The sequence below is a fragment of the Phycodurus eques genome, chromosome 8, assembly GCF_024500275.1.
Source record: "Phycodurus eques isolate BA_2022a chromosome 8, UOR_Pequ_1.1, whole genome shotgun sequence".
NCBI lineage: Eukaryota > Metazoa > Chordata > Actinopteri > Syngnathiformes > Syngnathidae > Phycodurus > Phycodurus eques.
The window spans coordinates 27,086,898-27,114,536 of NC_084532.1; the positions used below are offsets into that span (position 1 = coordinate 27,086,898).

At 41.5% G+C, this 27,639-nt stretch overlaps 1 protein-coding gene across 3 annotated transcripts; it reads left to right on the forward strand.

Moving 5' to 3' along the window:
• The first annotated feature begins 838 nt into the window (after positions 1-838).
• LOC133406272 (single-stranded DNA-binding protein 3-like) lies at positions 839-27,422 on the forward strand. 3 transcript variants are annotated; one of them, XM_061683765.1, is made up of 18 exons: positions 839-1,055; positions 3,381-3,453; positions 4,205-4,266; positions 4,342-4,426; positions 16,638-16,727; positions 19,506-19,580; positions 19,797-19,859; positions 20,768-20,831; positions 21,386-21,459; positions 22,383-22,447; positions 22,525-22,573; positions 22,822-22,857; positions 22,933-22,984; positions 23,111-23,175; positions 23,672-23,750; positions 24,050-24,078; positions 24,173-24,274; positions 25,343-27,422. In XM_061683765.1, exons 1-18 carry the CDS (start codon positions 1,000-1,002, stop codon positions 25,370-25,372), a joined length of 1,149 nt encoding a protein of 382 aa, XP_061539749.1. In that variant the 5' UTR covers positions 839-999; the 3' UTR covers positions 25,373-27,422. The 3 variants fall into 3 exon arrangements, with proteins under 3 accessions (XP_061539749.1, XP_061539751.1, XP_061539752.1); XM_061683767.1 differs by lacking the exon at positions 19,506-19,580; XM_061683768.1 differs by lacking the exons at positions 839-1,055; positions 3,381-3,453; positions 4,205-4,266; positions 4,342-4,426 and adding an exon at positions 6,391-6,478.
• Positions 27,423-27,639: the final 217 nt, after the last annotated feature.

Below are 27,639 nucleotides of genomic sequence, written 5' to 3' on the forward strand. Positions count from 1 at the left end.
GGGGGCATAGTTTAGACATTCTCACTTAGGGGTGTACTCACTTTTGTTGTCAGCGGTTTAGACATAAATGGCTGTGTGTTTGGTGTGTCACTCTTTTTTGTAGTTATGGCTTCCGTTATGGCTGTGGAGCCAATAAATATAGAATCGCCTCATATTATCACACTTACGCGACAAACTGATGGATAACTTGTTTTGAAATCCCAAGTGAACGAAAATAGTTTGCTTAACAGTTTGCTATATCTAAACGTTAGTAAAATTGAAAACAATTACCAATTGTGGTCCAGATTTGAGCAAGAAACATGAAGTAGACTCATATGATTTGTCTTAGCGGGCCACAAAAATGATGTGGCAGGCCGGAACTGGTCCCCAGGCCTTGAGTTTGACACCTGTGTTTTAAGAGGACATTAAATTTATAAATAATGGTGGCCACACACAAATGACATTTGGGGCACAATTTTTTTGTCAGCAGTTATTCAACACTGTTACACAAGTTGTCCACTGACTACTTTACATTGTTACATTGCGTCATTTGTTCAGTGTTGTCCCATGAAAAGATAAAATCAATTATTTACAAAAATGTGAGGGTTGCGTGTGGTCACTTTTGTGAGATACTGTACATGTTCAACAATACATTCGGCTTTTTAAATGAAAAAGTAAAGTTATTAAAGTAAAATGTTGCATAACGGCGTATTTATTTAACACAATTTCCAACACAACTGTCAGGTAGACCTTAAAAAATATCCCAGGCGGCTATTGGCTACCGACACCATCAATCAAAGCGTTGGCTCCGCCTCTTCCCCCGCCCCTCCACTTGGACCATGCTCGGTTGAGTTATCGGGTGAGGAGGACCATTGTAGTGCGGTTGGCGTGCGAGAGGGTCGCGGCCGCGATGAACTGACAGATGAAATAGTGGCTTGAAAGAAAAAATAAATATTAAAATAACCCCCCCCCCCCCCCCAAAAAAAAGCAAGAAAGCCGACTGTTCGACAACGAGAAACAATGTTCCCGAAAGGCAAAGGAACCCCGGTGCCCTCGGACGGCCAAGCACGAGAAAAGTAAGCCGAGAAACAGTGACGAATGTGGCTGTCGTGTATTTTTTTTCTTTTTTTCCGCCTTGCAACTTGCTTGTTGTTCGCTGGACATGCTAGCAAGAAAGAAAGAGAGAGAGAAGAGGCGATTTCCTGCTACCGAGAAAACGAATTGAATGAACCGCCTTGTCTACTCTCGCCATTGTCTATGCGTGTCGCCGTCTTTAAAAAAAAAAAAAAAAAAAAACTATATATTTTTGTAAACATTCCGTGTGTAAATCGCCACCCGCGAATAACGAGCAATAGTGTGACATTTTGTGTTGAATCGAGAGGTAGAAAACAAAAACACCGCCTGGCTGCACACTACACAACACTCTTCATCGTTTTCCCTCTTTGTAAGCAAGCCTCGCTTTTCTTTTTCTTCTTCTTTTTTGCGTGTAGTCATTTGCCTTCTCGCCAAGGCTTCTTGGAAGCTTCCTCGCACACACGCTTTGTGTATTTTCTGCACTAGATACTGTTGCGTCTTCGCTCCACACTTTGTGCCACAGTCTGCTTGCTTGGCAGCCATTGTTCACAAGGCCTGCACTAGTATGGAAACACGTTTGAGCATTTATTCGATATCCTTGATCGTGCATGTACTAGTACACGCTTTGCACTCACTGCTAAGACAATTCAGCCCACTAGTAGAACGACTAGGGCCCTCTGGAAGAACGGTTGTCTTTCTACTCGTAACATTTTTTTTTCACGACTAGTGACACTCTTGGCTTACTAGTACCGGTACGCAATTAAACATCGCTAGTGAACTACTGTGCTAGGCCCAACGAGTAGGTATGTGTCATGCTGGTAGCCTCCTGGACCCAACTAGTAGCACCAAAGTGGTTTCCATAAAGCTGTTCAAACATTTATTTAATATCCTGTTTAAGGTGCACTCTGTTACAATACTACAAAAATTCAGCGCACTAGTAGAATAACCAGAGTGTTCTAGTGTAGTAGAACGACTGGGGCATTGCACTTGTAGATTAATTGTGCTTTTACTAGTAACATTTTTTTCCCACTGCTAGTGCCACTTTTGGCTCCCTAATACGGAATAAACTACTGTTCTGCACCAGTAATACTACTACTCTAAGGCATGTGTCACGCTAGTAGTCTCCTTATCGAGGATGGAATAAATACTCAAGTGGCTTTCCACAAAGGCGGTTGAAAATTGAGTACTAGTACGTTCTGTCCTCACCTAGTAAAACAATTCAGGTCACTAGTACAACAACTTGAACAACGAGTAGGGTACACTAGTAAGATCTTACCAGTACTGCGTCTTCCAAGACTAGTGCCACTTTTGACCGACTAATACACAATTAAACCTCACTAGTAAATTAATGTGCTGCAATAGTAATACGACTAGACCCAACTCGTAGGTTGTATGTGTGACTAGTAGCCTCATTGATATCCGGCTTAAGGTCCACGCACTAGTATGTACTACTAAAACATTTTGGCGCACTAGCAGAACAACTAGGGTGCACTACTCGAACAAGTGCGTCTTACATTTTTTCCCATTACTAGTCACACTTTTAGCTTAGTATTAGACAGTTAAACCTTACTGGTCGACTACTGTGCTGCACTATTAACACGACACGTCCCAGCGAGTAGGCATATGTCACGCTAGTAGCCTCCTTATCAAGGATATTGAATTAAGGCTTAAAAAGCCATTTGAACATTTATTTGATATTCTTGATAGCCAACTTAAGGTCTATGCACTAGTACACGCTTTGTACTCAATCACTAGTAAAACAATTCAGTGCACTAGTAGAATGACTGTGTCTTACTAGTTATGTTTTTTTCCGACTACTCCCTTCCAGTTTTTGCACACTAGCAGGACAAATTTGGTGTACCAGTAGGACAACAAGTTACTAGTCTGTTAAAGCTGTGCCTTAGTTGCCATTGGTACACTACTAGTAAATCATTATATGTTAACGAGGTGCATTTTGTCACTAGTAGTGCTAGTAGCACCCAGGTGTCAACGAATGCACAGTTTTGCCTCACTCGTGACACGTTGCTCTCCGACTAGTATGCCAAAGTTGTCCTACTAGTGATGACAAAGACTTTACATATTACAAACTATGTCTTGCATACTAGTAAGACACGGTCGTTCTACTAGTGTGCCGAATTGCCTCACGAGTGAGAACAAAGAGCGTACCAGTGCTGTACCTGGACGTTAAGCTGGATGTGAACTAAACGGCTTACTATACTGCACCCGCAACTACCACCTGCGCTCTACCTGCTTTTCTGCATTCATTTAACAGCTTGAATTATAAGTGCGATTTCTTTTTTGTTTGTTTGTTTGTTTTTTTCTCGCAGGTTGGCTCTTTACGTCTATGAGTATTTGCTTCATATAGGAGCACAGAAGTCTGCACAGACCTTTTTGTCAGAGGTACGTTCCGTTTGTGGATCTTCTCGCTCGTTCTCTGGCTGCGTTCGGAATCATTCACTCATTTCCTATTTGTTTTTTCCCCCGCAAATGTTATTGAGCCAATGTACATCTTTTACATTAGTTTAAAAAAAAAAAAATGGCACAAGACCAGACAAAAATATCCCAGAAAGCCCACTATCTAGTGGAAGAGCAATTAATTGTTTTGCCTGTCACTATGTGCCACAGGCATAGATAGGAGAACAAAGATACATTATTTGTATGAGAAAAAAAAAAAAAAATCCTGACCAATCAAGTGAAATTGGACATAACTACAGCGTAGTGGATCGACATCAGATGGTGCACCTTCCGTAATAAATACTGAACAAATAAATAATGACAACATTATATTGTTTTAACCTGTATGTATTTTACTAAATGAATACAAACAAAGCACTTTGTGATGTATAGTCATGGAAATAATTATTAGACCACCCTTGTTTCTTCAATTTTTTGTTCATTTTAATGCCTGGTACCATTAAAGGTGTATTAGCTGAAGAATACATTAAACACCAAAACAACGTGGCTGATTTCATAATACTTTGTCCTATTTGACATGCTTAAGCATAACTATATTCCCAGTGATTTTGGTTATGATCTAGAAAACCATGGAAATTGGCTCGATATCATCTCTTAAATGAAACTCTGAAACTGTATCTGCACAGTGCATCATGGGATATATTGCTTTTCCAGTAATTCCAACCATTCTCCCTAGATACGATGGGAGAAGAACATAACGCTCGGAGAACCCCCCGGATTCCTGCATTCCTGGTGGTGGTAAGTGATGGCGATCTCTTCCGGGGCTCGTTCACGCGCCGGTGTTTCTCTCACGTCTCCGCGTGTCCTCCACAGTGTATTCTGGGACTTGTACTGCGCTGCGCCGGAGAGGAGAGAGACATGTGACCACTCCAGTGAAGCCAAAGCCTTCCACGACTATGTGAGTAGTCCTTTCAGTTATTTATTATTATTATTATGATTGTTTTTATTATATTGTCAGACCTCAAACATGTGGGACATACGGAGGGGCGAAATTTGCTTCCCACGAGGCCGCTTTTGTCAAAACAATACACAAGAACATGCATTATAAAGTAAGACAAAAGAATCATATGGTACATTCAAAAACACTTTTGTCGTCCGTTATAGTCGAAAGAGGAGATCTGCAGTGTCTCTTCATCAGTCAATCAAAAATATAGGGGAGCCCTATATTTTATATAGTTTTACCCCTCCCATGCTTCAAAGGTTTAACGTCATTAAAGCACACTTAAACATATTAAAACACATTTAAAAAAAAAAAAAAAAAAAAAAAAATTCCTTAGCACCTGTTCTCACCCCCAAGTTCTCAAAGTAAGAAACAAAGCATGCTTGCTTAAAGCTATTTATTCATCACACCCAGTTGATGTTTACTGTGACTGACACATAAAACAAGAGAATTAAACATTGTATGTTTGAACACCAACATGTTCAACCAAACCATCAAATACGCTATCTTAATGCTAACATATCATGCTAAACTCCATAGATGTGCTAGTAGAAATTAGGATTTCCATTCCAGTCATTTTCAACCTTCAAACAACAGCGATTGTAGCAGGCACAGAGCAGCAACACATACAAACCGAGTTTGAAACAATATTCGCAGGCATGTATTCGTGGAGTGATCTTTGGGGGAAATTATTACTTGTAAATGTTTTTTTTAACGGGATGAGTCTGTCTGTGAAAGTTGTGGAGTCCTGTTTCGATCCCCCAAGGAATTGCTCAATGTCCAATGCTTGACGTCAGGTTGTGCGTTAGACGGCAAACGAGTTTAGACTGGATCGACAGCTTTTTGCTGGTTGCAGCCAAAGTAGTGAACTTCATTTGACCTCAGTTGGTTCACGATGGGATCAATTAAGAGTTGACTGAATTTTATTGAGCCATCATGACACCAAACAAAAACGTCACAAAAAGTGAATACACAGATTAACTATGTACCTTCTGCCGTCTAGTGGGAAAGCATTTGATTGTTCTGCCTGTTTTTTATTAAAAGTTTTTGGGGTGGGGTCTATCCTCCGTTAGTCGCCCCTAAAAATCACCTTATACCTGTTTTTGTGCTCATGCCACTTTGGCGCCATTCGGTGGCATCTTGGTACTGAAGTGAGCTGAGGAGCTTCATTTGGACAAAAGTGGTCATTTGCCGCCATCTTGTGGCAACTAGAGTACAATAATTTTTTTCAGGAGGGGGCACCCATTTTGTGCAGATTTTCAGTAGCAGGGGTTAATGGACTTTTTAAAAAAAAAAATATATATAAAATCCACTTGACAAATCTCCCATGCCCCAACAGTAAAAATGTTCGATTCTCACATTTTCATTAGTTTTTTTTTTTTTTTTTTTTCAACAAGTAGGGATGGAAGAGGGTCTAGCTCAGCTTGTTTTTGAAATTCAGCTTGTAATGACTAATAGATAGCAGTGTTGCATCGCAATTTAGATCAGGACAGCTTTCGAGTTGAAGAGCTCGGCTTGACACGTCAATTATGAGGGACGGAAATGCCAATATTTTGCAAGTTGGACAAGTCAGGGTACTTCACGTTTGATTTTTGGTCAGAAACCGTATTTTTGATGAAACCAACCCATGGTCTGCTGCTGATAGGTAGAAACAAACTTTCTTTTTTTTTTTTCTGGTGAAAGAGTGAGTCTACTAAAGTCTTCTACTCATTCAACCCATGTTTTGTCACAGAACACAATATTCTGTGTTTCTTGAAAGTTAAAATGCTCTAAAACAGTTAATTTGTAAGACGGAATGTATTTTCTTTGACCATTTGTACCTCAAAGCTTTTTCGGTTATCTTGCCCTATCAGTGACGCATCCAACGGAGGTACTTATTAGGTTTCTGGGAAGCCATGCTGATGTCAGCGTGTCCCGAGTCAGACCTGTCGGTGCAGGTTGAAGCCTATTAACCTGCAATAGAATAATCTCGGTTGATTAGCGGCGGCGAGAGGAGAAGTGCACGGCCAAGTGAGTGACACTTTCGTGATTGCGTTATGTGCATCCTGTTGATTGTTATGCTGCGTTTTGTACGATTTTATGCGCCGTGGTCCATATCTGTTCCATGAGCGTCAATTAGAATACTTGAATGTTTCGCGGCGTCAGCAGAAAATGACGACCGCTTGCCAGCGCTCGGGGGTAGAGAGAGGGGGGTTGACTCGTCAGACAGGAAGGGGTTAGTTAAAATGGCGACGTGGGTTCGTCTCTTGGCAGATAGTTGTCATGGTAACAACGGGCCTTCTGGTCTCACTGGTGACCTAGGAGCTAGGAGAGCGTCTACAGAGGCGCGCTGCCCTTTAAATAGCGACGTGCCTTGTTATTGCGAGGCGAGCTTTTTCGCTTGGGACGGTCAATTGTTCCGCATTATTCAGACATTCTTCTGCAGATTTGGTCCTTTGGTTCTATAATCTGTTATTGCTCTAGGTCTTAAGATTCACACACTAGAACACATCGAGTTTTCTGACTTGACTGGTGATGAGTTGATTTTTAAATGTTTTTTTTTTTTTTTGTCTCTATCTCTCTGTGTTACAAGGCAATAATAATAATAAATAAAGGGATATATATATATATTTATCCGATTAAGGGGAAAAAATAATTGACAGGTTAATCTATTATTACAATAAGCATTAGTAGCATCCCTAATCACATCAACTCACTTACGGACGTTAAGTTGGTAAAGTCCTGAAAAAAGCAAATAATGAAAACAAGAAGGACTGAGTAATTTCCCCAATTAATGATTCATTTCAATAATTGGGATCCAGGGTTTGAACACTCCTTTAAATCAGACGTGCTTGGTTGCAAAAGAAACAAGACCCATTTTGAAAATCCACAAATTCGTCCGACACATTGGCAGTAGGAAAGGTAGAAAATGCACTTCCAACTTTTTCGGTTATGTGATACCGCAATTGCAGTTAAAGATAACAGAACCCGTGCAGCGCTGGTCAGATAATAACACTTTCCATCAGCTGTTAGAGAATTCTGGTATCTTTGGGGGAATAAGGTAAGTATGTAACATGTATGTGGGTGGTTTGAGACTTTCTGTGTGTTTGATGATTTCCCCTTCCCCGACATCTTGCGGTTGCCCTTCACTCTGATGTTGTGCGTTTGTGGGGGGTCAGGCTAGCATGTGTGTGCGTGTGGACAGTACTAGTGCTTGGAGTGTGGCCATTGTCTAGGTGTGGGGGAGGTGTGTTTGTGCGCGTCACTCCGTTGGCCGCCAGCGCTCGTAAAGCCCTGGTGTATCCGCGCTGCCGATGCTGTATGCTCCCCGAGGGGCCCCGTCGTCATGGCACCGGCGGCTGATTGATGGCTGTCACGGGAGGCGAGGGCCAGTTTGGTGAAAGAAAAGGGGAGTGGCACTGTGGCATATGCCCAGTATCCGTCAGGAGGAGGCGGGGGGAGGGGTTTGGGCTGGCCCGAAGCGGCCAGTCGGGATCCAGAGTGGCTTTTACGATGCTTGAGGAATGGTTAAACATTTACAAGCTAAACACAAGGCCATGTTTCTTTGCACTGTTGATTCTAATGGAAGAGGGACTGTTAAGATCTGGATTGGTCAGGAGGCTGCAATTCGGTGGTCTCGCTTAACATTTCTTATTCTTCTCGTTTATCCTTTCAGATAGACAGTGTTTGTAATCAGTCCCGATCCACTATATAGTGCCCAAAAAGTGAGTTTGCCATTTTGTAATGATGTTCAGATTTGTAGTGAGTACAGTGAACTCACCGATATTTACGGGCGATAGGGATAGCGTAAATCATTGGGTAATTTAATCATCGCAGCACTACCGTCAATCAAATAACTTGAATAATTGAATTACAACAAACGGTTAAAGCAAAATCTCAGCCTCGAACCTTCGCGTGGATAATTTTTCCACACGGGCTAATGTTACGCGTGTTACTGTGCAGTCACGCGTAGCACTCCATGTAGAAATAAATAAGATGGGGCAATGGCGGTGAGCCAGGAGGAAAGAGTCTGTGAAAGACAGATAATGTCTTTAGTTTTGGATCATTTCACAGTCAAAAAGAAGATAAAGTGGAGTGTGTCTACTGCAAAGCAGAACTAACACATCACATCAGCACGTCTGTTTGACACAAGCTATCGATGTTACCTACTTTAAAATAACCTACCGTCACAAGTTAGAATGTATTGTAATGACCAGCAAGCATAGACGCAGCCACTGGTGCACTTTCAATTGTGTTCTTCAACAAACAATACGAAAACAAAGGCGCAATAAGCACATTCACACACAAGCTGTCGATGGCCACGACTCACGCCGAGTCACTCATCACGCTGACTGGCTAACAGTTTAGCCAATTAACAGCCAGCACACAACACTCTCGTTCATTGAGGCCCACGTCACTCACCAGGCCAGGCCACGCATTTTAAAGACATGCACATTCAAAATCACAGATACTACAGTAGAAATTGAGGATGGCGACCCCAAGTGGACAAAAATAATACTTGCACCTCACATGCACATTGTTTCATATTGCAAAATGTATTTTTATCCAATTAATCAATGGGATAGTCAGTAGAATTAATGGCCTATAGATGCCACAAGATGGCCGCAAAGCAGTATTTTTACATTAGACATAGCTTTGGCCTAAGCAATAAAACATTGAATAGGCGAATTTCTCAGAGAATAACACAAGTTACCCTCCAATGTAAGGAAACAAATTTGTAGACTTTACACCGATTTTATCGGGCTGATCGGTATCGGCCGAAATTTAGAATTTTATGCTGATCGGCTTTAATGTCATAATTCGCCGACATTGATCGGCTCCGCAAAAGACATTAACTCCGGGTCGTCGTGTGCACAGTATATTTGAATCCAAAGCCTTGTAGCGTGTCTTTTGACGTAGTACTGTAAATATCTGACGGCCAATGAATTTATTTAAAAAAAAATAATAATAATAATAAAAAAAGAGAAAGTCAGCGGTGTGGGAGAGACAACACGTCTGAGACAGATCGGACGATATCGGACGACCAATGAAGTTATTGAAAAGAAAAAGAAAAAACATGTTGGCGGTGTGAAAACAGACAACACGTCTGAGACAGACAACACGTAATGCCCGGATCAGACTACAAGACAAATTTGCTCTTTCGCGATTGAGATTACTGATTACTGCAATAAAATCTTGTATTCCGATACCACCTATCCCGTTTTTTACGATCATTGGGCTTTATCTTGTCAGCTCAAATGCGACTGGATACACTCGTTTCCGTGGCGACGACAACAAGAGTGGATCGCGCCGACTGTATTATACGGACAAAATGGGGAAAGACGTGTGTTGGTGGTCACCGGTGGTCAGGACAGGAGAGGACGTTCGTTTAAGGCTTGCTTGAGGTATGTTCACTTACTTTTGATACGATACGGCTCACAAGCAGGCAATAAAATGTTATCTAGCCTAGCAAGCTAGCGGTAGCAGGGACGGTTGGACGTAAACATGCCGCCGTTCTGTCGAATCATGCTCTAGAGTTTCGTTGTGGGTCAAGTCATTTCATTAAAAATAAACTAATTTAATTACAGTAAGTTAGCACGCAATATTTCTGTCATGTAATGTTGGTTTGACCAGACTGATTAGAATACACAATCTGACTAGAGCAGTGATTTCCAACCTTTATAGAGCCAAGGAACATATTTTACAATTGAAAAATCTCACGGGACACCAACAAGCAAAAATGTTACAAAAAGTGGATACATTAATTACTGTATGTACTTGCTGCCATCTAATAGAAGACCATTTTTCATTTGTTCTGTCTGTCACTATGCCTCACTGACATAAATAGAGGAACAGAGATGCATTATTTATTGTAAATATAATGTTTTGAGAAATTAAGTACACAACTATATACAGTAAATGGACAGGTCATTTAAATAGACACATTCCTCCATCTTGTGATCGGAGCGGTGATTGGTTATCGTTGTTTTTTTTTTCAACTCCGTGATCGGCCCCAAAAATCCTGATCGTGTAAAGCTTACACATTTGCGAACGCTGAACCGCAAATGTACTGTGTTTACTCTTTCGGTAATCCCCGATGAAGTGTAGTGTAATGTATCCCACAATGCATCTTCAAAAGTAGTGAACAATGAAATGAACAGTCGATGGTCAGTCGAAAAGCAGTATCTCCTACGAGGCGTTGCGCCAATACAGAAAAATGATTTTCCGTTTGATTTTTTTGCACGAGACAAATTAGCTAGAGTGTGGCATGAAAAGATGTTTAAGTAGAGCAATACATCACAACATGGATAAACAAAGTGCTTTCTTTGGGTTCACTTTGTAAAACAGACTCTGTTTAAAACATAATGTTATTAAAATGTATTATTTACTTTTCAATATTTATAAAGAAGCTCCACTAGCTGACATTGATCCCATCTGTTGTAATTATGCATCAGCAGTGACTTGATTAACCGTGTGCCTGTGTAGTGTTAAAAAAAAATTTTGTTAATTGACTGATGAGTGAACTGTATAGTCCACTATAGAAACTCCTGTTGTGGTTTGTCTTTGTTTTTGAATTTTGAACTTTTCTATCCTCCTTCACTGAGTCAAGCGTTCTGAGACAATTTTTCCCAGCCGGCTGCTCGTGTGCTTAATAAGTGCACATATGTACAGCCTAAATCACGCTTACTGGGGAGGGGGACAGTCTGTGTTAAAGAGGTCCCCTAGGAAGCTGTCAGGAAGGCTAAGGACAAGAGCTCATAGCCTGAGGCAGGGCTGAGCCTGAGACATCTGCCCCCTTTCCTCTTCCACAGTGTCTACGCAGAGACGATGTTCGTTTCGGCGGAGAGCTCCATTGGGCTCTTTATATCAGCCCTCCAAACACAGCTGTCAACTTGAGTGGGACAAATTGAATCGAGAGGCAGGCATTGTTTGGTTTGGGACTGAATTCTATTGTTGGTGTTTTTATTATTATTATTTTATTTTAAAAAATGTTTTACCAAATGGCAGTGGATTGGTTGAACTTTAAAGGCTAATTGTGGAGATAAAAGAATGGCGGAAGAAACAGTAAATTAACTTTGTACGTGTACTTAAAGCACATTTAACCCAGCCTAAACGCGTATATGAGAATCTGTGTGTCCAATCCAGAACAAATGTGTACATGTAATAATTAGGCTTTACATGATCAAGATTTTTGGGGCCGATCAACGAGTTTAAAAAAACGTTAACTGATCACCGATCCGATCACAAAATGGAGGAATGTGTCTATTTAAATGACCAGTTCATTTACTGTATATACTTGTGTACTTAATTGCTCAAAAAAATTTTTTTACAATAAATAATGTATCTTTGTTCCTCTATTTATGCGAGTGAGACATAGTGACAGACAGAACAAATGATAAATGGTCTTCTATTAGATGGCAGGAAGTACATACAGTAATTAATGTATCCACTTTTTGTGACATTTTTGTTTGTTGGTGTTTCCGGGAAAATATGTTCTTTGGCTCCATAAAGGTTGGACATCACTGCTCTAGTCAGATTGTGTATTTTAATCAGTCAGGTCAAACCAACATTACATGACAGAAATAATGGGTGCTAACTTACTGTAATTCAATTACTTTATTTTTAATTAAATGAATTCGCCCACACCGAAACTTTAGAGCATGATTCGACAGAACGGCGACATGTTTACATCCAACCGTTCGTGCTACCGCTACCTTGCTAGGCTACATAACGTTTTTGTTACCTGCTTGCGAGCCGTATCGTATTAAAAGTACGCGAACATACCTCAAGCAAGCCTTAAACGAACGTCCTCTCCTGTTCTGACCACCAACACACGTTTTTTCCCCCATTTCGTCCTCATAATATAGTCGGCGCGCTCCACTCTTGCTGTCGTCGCCACGGTAACGAGTGTATCCGGTCACATTTGAGTTGAGAAGATAAAGCCCAATGATCGTAAAAAAACAGGATGTGGTGGTATCGGAATACAAGATTTTATTGCAGTAGTCTGACATAGTGCAATCGGGAAAGAGCAAATTTGTGTTGTAGTCTGATCCGGGCATTACGTGTTGTCTGTCTCAGACGTGTTGTCTGTTTCACACCGCCAACATGTTTTTTCTTTTTCTTTTCAATAACTTCATTGGTCGTCCGATATTTACAGGACTACGCTAAAAGACACACGACAAGGCTAAAAATAAACTAGCTTTTGGATTCAAATATACTGTGCACGATGGCGACGCGGAGTAAATGTGTTTCGCTTCAAGGAAGTCATTGATCGCCGAATTATGACATTAAAGCCGATCAGCATAAAATGCTAATTATCGACCGATACCAATAAGGTCGATAAAATAATTGCTTTGACATGGAATGGTCATTGCTTTAACATGGAATGGTCATTGCTTTGCAGTCACCATTCCATGTTAACAAGCATTGACTGTCTGTTGTCGTACTAGAGCGGCTCCAACTTCCGGAGACAAATTCCTTGTGTGTGTTTTTTGGACATACTTTGCAAAATAAAGAATCAGATTCTGATTCTGATCAGTTGAAAATCCAGCATCTCTAATTGTTATGGGTGTTTTACTGCCAGTGCCATCATACGTAGGATCTGTCAAGGTCGAGACACAACCTGGTTGTGTAAGAGTAGTCAAGTGTACATTAAGGACAAACACCTTGGTTGTTTTTTAAACCTAAAAAAGATTATTGCCGACAAAAGTGATTTTCTCGACCTTAAGAATCTCTTTCAGGTTGTTGAGTCCAAGTGTTGCACAAGTGCTTGCTTCTGTTAAATGTAAAAGCAGTATTCGAGGCTTATGATGTCACTCTAATCAGCTTCTTCTCTTCTGGGAAGACTTTCTGCAAGATGTTGGCACGTTTTTTCTGAATTTTTCTTGCCCGTTCATCCATAATGAGCAGTTTGTGAGGACTGGAAAGAGGTCTCACACTCTCAGTTGTAGTTCATACCAACTGTTTGTTCTTGGGTTCTTACACACGAAACTCACTCAAGCATGTCTTTATGGATCTTCCAGAAGAAGTAGGGCAATTACAAAGGTTCCCACAAAGCTGAAGGTGTCAGTGGGCCAAAATGGTAAGATGAAGTATTAAAAAGTCAGTGAAAACGAAGCGATCTAGCTCAGTTCCTAATTGAGTCATCCAAATATTAAATGTAATTACCGTAATTTCTCATGTATAATGCACACCCCCAAAGTTGACCTCAAAATTATGGAAAACCCTTCTACCTATGTATAATGCATTTTTACAATGCATGATTTTGCTTCTACCCATATGACCAAAACATTAAGTATTATCTGTATTTTGTTAGTTTTTTTTCAAATAATTATTCTGAAGTTAATCATAAGGTGTTGGAACACACAATACTTTCTTTTAATTTTCTTGCTCTTATTTCGAAATTCACAGCCCTACTTTTATTTAGTCAATGAGAAAACACACAGTTGTGCTCATATGTTTGATTACCCAGGCAGGATTTGTAAGATGTGTCCAATTCTTTTAAGAAAACATAAAAGACCACGCGAAACACATTTAATTATATTTTAATGGGATTCAAGTTAAACTGTCAAGCATTTCAGAAAAGCATTATCATTAAACAAAACATAACCATAAAGAAATTAATGATGGTTGTTGTTCAGTCAACAGTCGTATTGGAAATATATATTTCAAAAATTCTGCCAGGGTAAACTTATAAGCACAATTGTACATTTATGCAGTCATATGTACCCCTGTCATATTGGAATGAAAGTGTAATCGACCCCTTTTTCATAACCTCTAGGTGGCATACTAGAATGAAAGTGTACAACTTTTTCATAACCTCTAGGCGGCGGTGGCATAGTGGAATGAAAGTGTACAGCTTTTTCATACGAAGCACTAACCTCCATTCACAACCCTAAATTGTAATATTTGGTCCATGACATTTTATTCATCCATTTCAAACTTTCTATTCATTCTCTTCATCTCATCGTGTCTTTTTTCTGCACTTCTTTCAGTAGATGTACTGGATGTGGATGTTGGATTATTTTTTCATCCAATCAGATTTCAGCCTCTATGTTCTGCCATATCAGTCTAATCTGCCCAGTGTCTTCGGAATCATTAGTGCTGTCTGATATCGCTTACACTGCTGGCAATGGGACCGTTTCTGTAGCCAGTAAAATTTCAAATTTGTCCTCACAGCGACAGCACACTGGCACTCGATGACTTGAACATTTTTCTAGCCACTGGTTGGTCAGAGCAAAACTTGTCCCAGAAACTTTCATATATTTAATAATCAGCAATTTTGGTGAGTATGATGTCCGTTACTTACAATTTTGATTGCTTTTGTCAAGTTAAGATATTGAACCTCAACTGCTTTAGATGTTGTACGTAATCTACAGTAGTTGCGTGCTGTTGTATTGTGTTTTCGTATCGTATTGATGGTTTCTATAATTGAGATGTGATAGTGGTGCTATTAAAAGGTGGATCAAGTCGGGTAAGTCCTCACCGAAAGCCCAGGTACCAAATGTATTGCCAGCTGTGGAAAAAGTTTCGAAAAAGCTGCCTTGGGTAACCACGCAAAGGCAAACTTCTCTCTTCAAATCCATTTTTTCTTCATTTTTGTCCACTCCCCACTCACTGTCCTGTAACACCAACTTGTAAAGACTTACAAAATGCGTGTCTATGTGTACGTCATTGTGGTGTTGTGTCCTCGAGTTCTCTTTCTGGCCTCCCGTCTCTCCCGGCTGAGGTATTTCACAGCGGCCCTGCAGTGGCAGCCTGCTTAGATATAATTAGGGGGAGGTGCAGTCGATACAGGGAGTGTGTTGGCTATTGACCAGTAATGTCTTTAGTGCCGGAGGGCTCCAGACAGTGTTTGCATGTTTGAGTGGGGCTGCTCGTACTTCTATCCTTCCAGCGCAGTCGTAATCGCTCCTTGTTTGCGTCCGATCGACACGACCAAAATGGAGTCGAAAGGGGCTTCTCCTCTTCGGAAGCCAAACGACACCGCCGCTTAGGAGACATTAGCACGTCTCGTGTTGCCTTCGCAACAAGGAAGAAAAACCCAGGCAATTAGGAGTGTGTGACCAAAGCAAATGGCACATTAGTGAGTTAGGCCTGTGGTTTATGCAGGAAATCGGTCCGATATGCCTCTGCTGTGAAGCAGCACTTTGGAGCCACTGACTCACTCACTGAGTCCCTCCTGATTGATGCTTATCTCATTCACTACATCATGGGTCAGCAGGGCTTGAGCTTTGCCTCAAGGAACACATCAATGTTTTTAACCTCCGCCAAGTACAGTGAATCGCCATTTGTCATGGGGGAAGACCCACCCACAATAGGTACAAATCCACAATGCAGAGGGGACCATATCATTCAAAAAAATAAAAAAGCTTTAAACAAATTGAAATGTATTAACACTCCTTAACGTATCAAAAAATCACAAGCATAAAGTCAATTGAAAATAATGTACATATTGTAGTTTCTGTGTATGGGCCTGGTGGGGCGCCATGTGACAACATTGTGCGAGCGTCTGGGCAAGAGCTGTGGCCGACAGCTTTTAAAGAAATCGCCTTAAGTGCAGATGGGGAACACTGTACAAAAGGACAAGGTTCAGTTTGGATCGCCAGGAGTTTGTAGGTTCGTAGGAAAACGATGAAATCAATTACCATGAAACTTTGTAGTAATAGTAGTAGTAGTCGTACCACCCATTTGCTTTTTTGTGCGAATCCAGGAATCAAATATTAAAAGAATCAAATAGTACTTTGCCATCATTTTATGGCATCTGTAAGCAATTCTAAACCTTTTTGGATGGTCGTTAATTACTTGAGGATTTGCTCTAAATGTATTTCAAACACTTTTCCAGTTAAACATCATGTAAATCAGGGCTCACCAATATGGTGCCACCGTAAGTAGCCCACGGGCCTGTTCGAATAGTAGCTCACCAGTGAGGCGGATGTTTCCTGATTTCCTAGAAATGTTGTAGAAATCATCGTTTGACAATGGAAATGCTTGTAGATATTTTGAGAATTGGGACTACAGTGGATAGGGACCGAGCCCGACCGCGAATAGTCACGAAAGAAATCCAACTTGTAAGTCAACAAAGCTGCCGCTGTACCTAACTGAAAATGTTTTTACTTTGTATGCGTTGATGAATGATGATGTGTGAGTGATAATGACTTGTCTTTTTTTGGTCTTCTCTGTTACTCAGAGTGCAGCAGCAGCCCCCAGCCCTGTAATGGGAGGGATGGCCCCTGGTGACGGCATGCCGGGAGGACCCGTGCCACCCGGATTTTTCCAGGTCAGTGAAACACCCTCCACACCGACACCAGGTGTTTTGATGTATGTGAAGCCCAGAACACCGCTCTTTTATTTACTGCTTACTGATTACTCAATTGTATTCGAATAGATTTTTTCACAAAGAGTTTTCGTTTTGTTTTTTAAAGTTTCTTAGCGGCTCCCGTCGTTCAAAATGCGTCCCCGCTGACGCGCGCTGCTTCCACTAACTACATGGCTAAGAACAGAGAAATGACAGCATCGTTTAGGCTTTGTCCAATTAGCTAATGCTGATGATCTCAAAGAGAACGAGGGGATCCGATTTTGTGACTCTTCCATTGGCTTTCGGCTGATGTGTGGTCACATCGGTGTCAAAATGTTTTTTTTTCGCAGAATTAACATGAACACATAATGAGTCCCCTTAAGTGTGGCCTCTTTTTCATTAAGTTAACAGCCTGGTTGGTAGAGTAATTTAACCCCTTGTATATCCTAGGGACATTTTGTGCCATTCAGCTTTTTTGAAATTCTTTTTTTATTTTAAGACTTTTGGACTGGTATCCTCCTGTTGCCATTCATACAGGGGAATAATAGCTAAGTGTTCAACCAAAGAGGCCCACATGTCACACTTAGTAAGCAGATGTACATACTGTAAGTAGATGAGATTAAATTATCCATCCATCCATTTTCTGAGCCGCTTCTCCTCACTAGGGTCGCGGGCGTGCTGGAGCCTATCCCAGCTGTCATCGGGCAGGAGGCGGGGTACACCCTGAACTGGTTGCCAGCCAATCGCAGGGCACATACAAACAAACAACATTCGGACTCACAGTCATGCCTACGGGCAATTTAGAGTCTCCAATTCACGCATGTTTTTGGGATGTGGGAGGAAACCGGAGTGCCCGGAGAAAACCCACGCAGGCACGGGGAGAACATGCAAACTCCACACAGGCGGGGCCGGGGATTGAACCCGGATCCTCAGAACTGTGAGGTTGATGCTCTAACCAGTCGTGCACCGTGCCGCCGAGATTAAATTAAATCTTTTTTTTTTTTTTTCAGTACACTGTACACCTTTTGTAATATTTTTCTTTGGTTGTGTGCCTTGAGATTTTTCTCAGGTAAAATCTGTGGCTTGACTCAATAAAGGTTGGGAAACACTGATCTAATTTGATCCGATGCAAGTTGTAATACTTCATCATACTGAGGTTTGGTTGCCAGTATTTAACTAAATGAAAGCCTAATTTGTGTCTGAGCAGAATCTTTGATGCGGCTCTTATATTGAATCTCATCAAAGTGTACAGTGACGAGGAAGTGTTTTGCACTTGCCTCTGTCCTTCACTCTGCTGAGTGAAATTGTAGTCAACGTTTGGTATATGTTTAGTATGCACGGGGCCGTCCAGTACTGTAAACAGACAGGCGTGGCAGAGCCATTTTCCCTGATGGAGAAATGGAAATGTGCTGCACCTACTGTTAATCAACAGCTCATGAAGCTCGACTCGATGGACAACTGTGTGAAACGAAGCGGTGACATTAACTCTTAAGAGATCCTTTAAATATATTCCCTCATTTGTCCTTACAAAATAGTCCTCTTTCCAAAAACTGTAAAAAGTATATATTTTTTCCATTTTAAATGAGTCAATCTTTTAAAGGTACTTAAGCCTGAAATATACATACAGTATCAAATATTCATTATATTTTGCAGATTTTAACCCTTTACTGAAATACATGATAGCAAACACTTGAAAGATGCGCACACACACACACACACGCAAGCGTGCATGTCCATTTAGCTTAATACTAACAAACAATGCATAACACTACAGACAGGCTAACAAATAGCATCGGTGTCGCGGTGTTGTAATCCTCTAAGCAGCAGACATTTGTACACAAACGGTGGTGCAACATATGTAGACAGATAATATAGCAATAGTCGCAGGCGTGTGTTGTGCGTCCTCTGCAAAGAGTGACATATTACTACAGTTTACCGAGAAGCTGTGACAGTCTCAATACATATCCGGATATCTGTAATATATATTATACTGCCTCCAGGTGGCCAATGCGGGCACACCAGAAGGAGCTACACAATTTCCATTGAATTGCAGCAAAAAAGTGACAAAAACTGAAATTCTGCACATTGTATTTAATTATGTCAGTACTGTATGTTTTTATAAAGTACAGTATTAAAAAAAAAAAAAAAAAATCTCCCTGGGTTCTGTTAGGGGTTAAATAACTGTAGAAAGCGGGCTGTCAACTTAATGAACAAGAGGCCACACTTCGGATGAATCAGTATGTGTTCATGTTAATTCCGCGAACAAACATTTTGACACTGACGTGAGCACGCGGACGCGTGTACGCACGCCAGAATCCAATGGTAGAATCTCAAAATTCTCCTTCAGATCATTAACATCAGCTACATACAAATTGTATGCGCGCATGTTAAGTGTTGCTGTACGGCTAATTGCCCGGAGCTTAATTGATGCTGTTATTTCGGGGGGGAAATTAGCGTTGACAACACGCTGCATGCAGCAAGGCTTCTCCGTGCCTGGATTGACAGGCGAGAGAGCCCACTTCCTCTTCTCTCATTCAAGTCTCACATGCTTGCGCCTCTCTGCTTAGCTTCCCGTTCCCGTGCTGTGTTCGGAACATGATAGCGAGCTTATTCTGTTGTTGCATTTTTTTATTTTGATTTCTTTTTTTGCATCTCTCACTCTCCAACTGTCCTCTGCCCTGCAGTAACCCTGCTCCTCTCTTTCTGTCTCTTCACCCCCCCCCGTCCTCTATTTTGCCATCCTTTTGTGCAATGCCGCAGGGTCCTCCCGGTCCCCAGGGCTCTCCTCACCCTCAACCTCCTCCCCCTAACAATATGATGGGACCCCACAGTCAGGTAACGCTCCCTTTCCCTCTTTGGCCTCCCAACCCCCTGTTCTCTGTTTTGCGGTCTGCAGTCATTTTAGGGCTCTCAGTGCTCGGTGCTTCACGCTTTGCTCTTTTGTCTCAGCCTGATGCTTTACCCCGCCTCAGTTTTCCACGCAGTGGAAAAGAAGGAAATGCGACGGAGTTTTAATCGAAATCTCACGCCGATGTCTTATTTGTGTCGTAGTCCTTCATGTCGCCTCGCTTCGCCGGAGGGCCGAGAGGTCCCCCCATCAGGATGACAAACCAGGTAGAAGTCAAACACTCGCAGAAGCAGAATGAACAAAGCATTCAGTTAAACCCAATCTCACCCAGGACAAATTTGGGAAAAGTAGTGGAACCAAGACCTACTGTATGTGTGCCTCAATTTACGGGGTTTTTTTGTGTCATGAGCCATCGCTTGGTTGAGTTATTTATTTATTATTATTATTTTGTAAATTATTTAATTAATTAAGTTATTTCTTATAACAACTTCCGCAAGGACTCCAATTGACACCAGCTCCTGACATCACTGGCTTAGCCACGCCTCACATCTGACACACAATACTACAGTATGTACTGTAATTACCCACAATAAAGCCAGTTTTAAAATTCTCTTTATTCATGTTTTTATGCTATAAAGTACTATTTTTCTTAGCAAAAAAAAAATGGTGGTGGCTTTCAATTCATTTCAATGGGAAAATGTATTGGATGCACGAGTACTTAAGTTCCAAACTTGCTCTCGGAATTAATAAACTTGTAAGTCAAGGCACCACTGTGCAATATTAAATTAGTTGTTAATGTTTTCTTTTTTTAACCAATTACAATTTCATACGCCCTTGTCAAAAGCATCCTGGGAACTTCTAACATAATATAAAGCATTCTGATCAGTTATGCTAGCTACCGAAATGTATATGCTTACATTGCAAAAGTGTATGAATCAATTTGGACATAGGCAAAAAAGAATTGAATTAATAGATGGTAAACCTTTTTTTCAAATCAGTATCTCTTAAAGTCGTACCTTACTGTATTTCGACTCCTTTTCATTTCCTGCTAAAGGATACCATTCCACAAATGACAATTCAACTTTAACTCAGAATTTGACTTGGGTGTGAATAATTTGGGGCTTAACTGTACATTAGAAATGACAAATTCGAATGACATGTTTGTCCCTCACAGCCACCAGGGGGAGGACCCGGCCCACATCCCATGTTGCCTAATATGGACCCCACGCGACCACAAGGTAAGCATCCTTCCCATTTCCTCTAGAAATATGTGTTACCGTATTTCCTCATGTATGGTAGTGGCAAGGAGGATTTGTGTACACACCTGCAGAGAGGATCAGGATTTTATCAGAGGGGGAGACAATATTTTTTATTTTTTAATAGTACATATTTTCTTTCATTTGTTTTCAAATTTAAAAAGGAGCCATGCTGAAACCGACCTACTGTAGTGTGAAATAATTTTGAACTGTGCAGGGAAGTCGTTTACAACAGTCAGTTGGCAGCCGCTACGACGCCACACTTCAACTAATCTCACAGACGTGCCTCTGTGGGTACCGCTGTTTTGGTTAGCAACAGAGATCAAATGGACACAGTAGCAAACGCTTGAATGTCCATGAGCAATGTCTATGAACTGACCTGGTGATGATAACAATCAAAGGAAAAGAACTGGTGGGAGGTGTAATGACTTTTTACTCGGCGAAGTAAGGAGGCGTGTGTTGTCGAGTGGAGGTTTGAGCAAATGCAGTGCGTTTAGTGGCTTCCCTCGTCACATGATCTGTCTCCATCCCGCCAGGTCATCCTAACCTGGGGCCCATGCAGAGAATGAGCGGCCCGCGGGGCATGGGGCCGATGGTGCCCGGCCCGCAGGTAGGCTCCCCTCACGCTTAACACATTCACTGCCATTGACGACTTTCGAAGTCAAATGTCAAATGTTAACTGGGAAGGCTGGCAGTGAATGAGTTAACAAACCTGCAGTAGTGTTTTATTTTGCAAGCAGCAAAACTGCCACAAGTGGTCACATGGGCTTTCCTCTTTTTTTGTTTACCAAATTACAACAATAATAGTACAGCGAACCCTCGTTTATAACGGGGGATACGTTCCATAGCCACTGTGATAAGTGAAAGTCTGCTATATAGCAAGACCATATGGTGGGGGGGAGGGGTGGGGGGGGGGGGGGGGATAGAAGCAGTGATACTTCGATTTACAAATGACCAAACAAGTTTTCCAAGATACGGGGAGCTCAGATTTTTGTCTTGAGCTGTGCGCAAAAATTCCAGTTGCAAGTGCTAAATGATGGCAGCGAAGTATTTCTTAGAGCCTGTTCTCACTCTCTCGCCGTCAAGAAATGGGAGACTGAATCGAATTACATCTCTTTGAGGAAACTAAAAGAAGACTCCCTCGCTCACACCGTTTTCCGAATGAGAGGCAACGCTGCTTTCTTCAGGCTGTTTATCACTCACTGTTGACGTTTACTGTAAAACTGACTCACAAAACAAACAAATTAAACAGTGGATATTCAAATACCAAAATGTTTAACCAAAACATAATTTCTAAATTAACAATTAAATCTAAGGAAAATCCACTAGCTTCATGCTAACATAAAATGGGAAACACCATAGACAGGCTAATGGAAATTAGCATAGACGCTACGGTAATTCTTAACCGTCCAACAGCTGCTGCTTTAACATACAGAGCAGCAACACATACAAACAGAGCAGCCTACAACAATATTCACAGGCATATATTCGCTCTGCTCTATTGTAATAATAGTAATGATAATGTCTTTTCAGAACTTCGGTGGCGGGATGAGGCCCCCACACAACGCCATGGGTCCCGGCATGCCGGCAGTCAACATGTGAGCCTTCACTTTAGCCCCAAGTCGCTTCAATTCGGACCACCAAAGTCAGGTTTAACGCTGCTTTTGCCTTCCAGGGGCCCAGGGACCGGTCGGCCGTGGCCCAATCCTAACAATGCTAATTCTGTAAGTACACACGCAGAGTCGAGACAGAGAAGTGCCGGTTCAAATTGCTCCAGAAGTCTTAATGCGCTCCGAGGCTCCCGTCTGGCATGCGATTGTGGTATTATGTGTCACGGATTTCCACGGACATGGGAGCAGACAGCCGTAACGCGATTAGGATGATGCGATGATGAATGATGACACTGAGTTACACAGCGTGTGGTCGCTCCTCCCCATCTTTGGTCAGTAATGGCCGCTGTTCTTGGTTACAGATGCCTTACTCGTCACCGTCTCCCGGCGCGTACGGGGTAAGTGGACATCTTCGCTCTTGTAGCTTCACATTTTCGAAACAAAAACAACATTATTTGTCGTGTTCTCTGAAGGGCGCATCCGGGGGAGGACCACCAGGGACTCCCATCATGCCCAGCCCTGCAGGTGACGACTTCCCTCCTCATTTACTACCGTGCTGCGCTCTCCCACTACCAGTCACATGAATGCTCATCTTATTTGTATTTATTATTATTATTATTTTTTATTTATTTATTTTTTTTTTTTTTACAGACTCCAACAACTCTGGAGACAATTTGTACACCATGATTAACACTGGACCCGGCAATCGAAATAACGTAAGTTTCTTCTCGATCGGGGTTCTCTGTTTTATGCAGTGAAATTGAAGTGGAGGCAGCACGGCGGCGCAGCGGTCATCAGGCTTGACCTCACAGTCGAGAGGTCGCCGGTTCCAACTCTCGACTCAGGCCATCCCGAGGGGCGTTAGGTTCATTGAGGCCTCTAAAATTGTCCGTGGGTGTGAGTGTTTGGTTGTCTCCATGGCAACCAGTCTAGGGTGTCCCCTGCCTCTTGCTTCAAGTCAGCTGTGATGGGCTCCAGCTCACCGGTAGTTCTAATGAGGAAAGGTGTTAGAGAAAATGGATGATAAATGAAATAGAAATCACCATAAAACCTAATAAAAAAAATTGAAAAAACTTCATTTAAAAAACAAAAACAAAACGTCAACTTCAGGGACTGCGACTTTAGAGGTTCCACTGTCGCTGCTTGAAGTTGGAGCTTGTTTGCGGGCCTTTCAACGGAGACGTAATCCCGCGCGTTGTGTTTCCGCTTCAGTTCCCGATGGGCCCCGGCTCTGATGGACCCCTGGGTGCCATGGCCGGGATGGAACCACACCACATGAACGGCTCACTAGGTAACACACTCTTAACACAACCCTTCAAATATTGCCGGAGATGGCAGAAGTACGGATCCGACAAAAAAAAGTCGATGCAGAAAGTACTGATATGTGTTGAAATGTGTGGAGTGAAAAGTCATCCGGAAAATAAATACTCAAAGTAGTTATCTGAAAAATCGACTGAAGTACAGTAACAATTGTATTTGTACTTTTGTATTTATTTATTTTTAAAAATGTTTTCTTTTTTTTTTTTTACTTCCCACCACTGAATATTTCTTAACGTGTCTCCAATATAACATTCTTTTTTGGTTTTTTAGGCTCAAGTGATCTGGACGGAATGAACAAGGTAACCTTTTCAACCGGCCGTGCGACCAAGCAGTCCCTCACAATCACAATTTCATACGGTTTCTTTTTATTGTTGTTGTTGTTGTTGTTTCCAGAATTCTCCAAACAATTTAAGTGGCATTAGCAATCCTCCCGGGACCCCAAGGGATGATGGAGAGCTGAGTGGGAACTTCCTCCACTCCTTTCAGAGCGAGAACGTAGGTCACACCCTCCTCGCTGTCACCTCATAAACGGCATCCGAGAGCCGTTTACGTTTTTGCAAAAATCCTTCGCCGCCGCTGGATGGCTTGTTGAAATGATGTTCAAGACTCGAGTTCCACTTTGCAGTTCGAGTAACACAATTCGGAATTTTTGTTCTCAAGAAACAACCGTATGAAATCGGATATCTTCCGATCGGAGAACAGGCCTCTTCCAAAACAGCTCAAACTTGCCACCAGCGCTATCAGCTGTTTTTTTCTGTTGTTTTTGAGTTACTGGTGCAGACAAAGTGACACCACCGCTCCCGATGTTGCTGCCTGACGACTTTTCCTTTGGGAAAAAGGTCAGGATTTGATTTGCATACTTGGGTCCTCGGATATCTTTTTTTTTTTTTTTCAAATTTTGGTAAAGGGAGCGTGCAAAACGCAAAACAAAGCTGCTCAAGGAGGTAATACTCTGATTACAAATGTTACATTTCTTCAACAGATTCAAGGTAATGTGAATATTTTAATATAACGTTTTGCAACAACCTACGAGCGTTATCATGTCTAAATTTGAAAGAAAGACTATAGACTCTATAACCAGGCCGATAACTAGCTAATTAGCATGGCTAACGTCAGTTCGTTTCCATGGTGACGTTTACTTGCTGACGACTCGTATCCTGAGAAGTACTTCTACTGTTGTACTACGTTTTGATTTTATTTAGAAACAGTCTATTGTTTTTCCTTTTACATTCTCTAATGCACGAAATATTCTATACGTAGTTTGAAAACAAAATAGATCATCTGAAATGGAAGCTATTTACCCGAACATTTGAAAATAATACATTTGAGGACTGCAATTGCAATAGCGTGAAATCGTGATATTTTTGTTCAAGTTTATCAATCACACAGTCAGAATCTGTTACGACACTGAATCTCCACATTCTATACTGGAACTCTAAATTGGGACTTGCCTGTACGCTGTAAAACTCTGCGATGCAGCTGGAGCGCGAACGATGAAATTCAGTATAGCTGGGGACCGACTGTGTGATATCCTAACTCCGGTCCTCTTCTCTTCGTCCGCAGTACTCTCCCACCATGACGATGAGTGTGTGACGCGCCCCCGCTCCCATCCTCCTCTCTCCCTGCCAGCCTTACCCTTCGTAATTTGCCATCATTCCAAGGATTCGAACCCCCGCACATCCTTCCTATCAGGCACGGCCAAACGCATCAGCAAAGAATCAGGGATCCGCACTTGACGCCAGAAACGCTGGAAGACGGGGAAACAAAACGGCCATCGCGCGACGAAACCAGCTACTGAAACGACCGACCGATCGACGACGGCGACACGTCCCCCGACACGCAGGACCCCGCCCTAGAGCCGTGGTTTACCTCTTTTCTGAATGAATTTGTGCAGGAAGCGTCTCCCTTCTCGGGCTCGGGTCCACTTCAAACACTGGAGAGTGTACATACATGTACATGTGCATCGTGAGCTTTTCTCAGTCAGTTTTTATTTTATTTTTTTATTTTAACGCGCCTGTGTCGCCACTTGCTCAGCCACCATACAGATGGACATTTTCATGTGCAGTGTTCCCCCACATATTTGGGATTCGCTACTTGCAAATTTGGAGATTTTTTTTTTTTATCCTCTGGTTTGTGGACAAGCTCACATTTGCCATGTTTGTGCTCAGGCCAAAAGCCCTGTCTAGTATAAAAGTAGTGTTTTGGCGGCATCTTGATGCCAAGGAACTATGTTGGAGTAAAGGGGAGGCGATTTCACTAGTAAGACAAAACCCCTGTTGACTATAAAAGTAGTTCTCTGGCGCCATCTTTTATTAGATTGGCCAAATAGAAAAAAGTATTGCTTTGCTGCCATCTTGTGGCATTTATAGGCAATTATATACCTGAAGTGGGGAGCGTCAATTACTTACAGATTTTGGGTATTCGTTATGTATAGTGGGGGAACACTGTTGTTTTGGACTCTTTGTCTTCAAGCTAGTCGGAATTTATAATGAAAGCTGATGCGCCCTAAAAACTGCAGAATATTGATGTGTTTTAGCCTTTTTTTTTTTTTTTTTTTTTTTTTTTTTTTTAACTGCTTTTAAAGTTTCCCATTAGGTCCGTCCGGATAACAGACGTGGGCCCAATAAACGAATGCGGACACTTATGCAAAGCAGTTTGAGCATTTATTCCATCTCCAGCTTCAGGGCCATGTCCCAGTACGCACGTTGCCCTCACTAGTAAGACGATTCGGTGCACTAGTAGAACAACTGTCCTACAAGTAGCACGTTTTTTCCACTACGTTGTGACATTTCTGCAAACTAGTAGGATAATTATGGCATACTCATAGAACGACTACATACAAAGCTGTGCACTAATTGACATTTGTGCAGTATTAGTACTACTAGTGAAGTGCTAGATCAGGAGTCACAAACCTTTTGGAAACTGAAAGCTACTTTGGTACTGATTAATGCAAAGGGGCTACCAGTTTCATACGCACTTCTGAAATTAAAAAAAAAAAATCATCACCTTGAGTTATGTTATTAATATTTATCAATGTGAAGACAGATCATGTTCATGATGTGATGTAAAAAGTGGAACTAGTAGTGGAAAAACATTACGAGTAAGACAGCTGTTCTAGTAGCATGCTGAATTGTCTTACTCGTGTGGTCTAGGAGTGTACTAGTACATGGATTTGAACTATATGCTCAAATGGCTTTCCATATACATGGTAGTAGTGCACAACATACTACCTAGTGCTGCCCCCAAGTGGACTCCTGCTTTTAAAGATTTGGTTTTTTTCCCCCCAAGTTTTAATTTTTAAAAAAATTATTATTATTATTTTACTGTGGTCATGGCGTCACTTGTTTTTCCCCACCCGCGCTTTTTTTTTTTTTTTTTTTGTTGTAATATTTTGATCCAATCTTGGAGTCCGTATATTGGCCAAGTTATCCCGAGTTCGTCGACGCGTTCCAAGCGGATTCTGGTCGCTGCCGTTCTAAACTCAGCAGGAGTCGTGTAATTGTGATGATGCATTATTTTTATTCCCTTTTCCCTTTCCTGTGAACATTACAGACGTCTGTCCTGTTGTCTTTTATTTGCTTATATTTTTTTATTTCAAAATTGAGGAAAGATTGCTTGTTAATATAATTTTACAATAACTTAACATCTAGTGTCTGTTTTTTTTTTTTTTAAATTATATATTTTTTAAAATTCCACTCACTGGGAACATATGGATGCCGCGGACACTATTGCTATTTATTAGACAGCTAACAGACATTATCATTCAACTGAGGCATGGAATAAAATGTGGCTTTAATACAAAGGTTTAGGTTGATCTGTCTCCAATTTTCATCAACGTGCAATGTTTTGATTAACATTTT

Excerpts from the sequence above, each read along its gene's own strand:
- LOC133406272 (XM_061683765.1), top strand. The coding sequence starts at position 1,000 with ATGTTCCCGAAAGGCAAAGGAACCCCGGTGCCCTCGGACGGCCAAGCA. Across the intron at positions 21,460-22,382 it reads CGATGGTGCCCGGCCCGCAG|AACTTCGGTGGCGGGATGAG; the intron begins GTAGGCTCCCCT and ends ATGTCTTTTCAG. Across the intron at positions 22,574-22,821 it reads ATCCTAACAATGCTAATTCT|ATGCCTTACTCGTCACCGTC; the intron begins GTAAGTACACAC and ends TCTTGGTTACAG.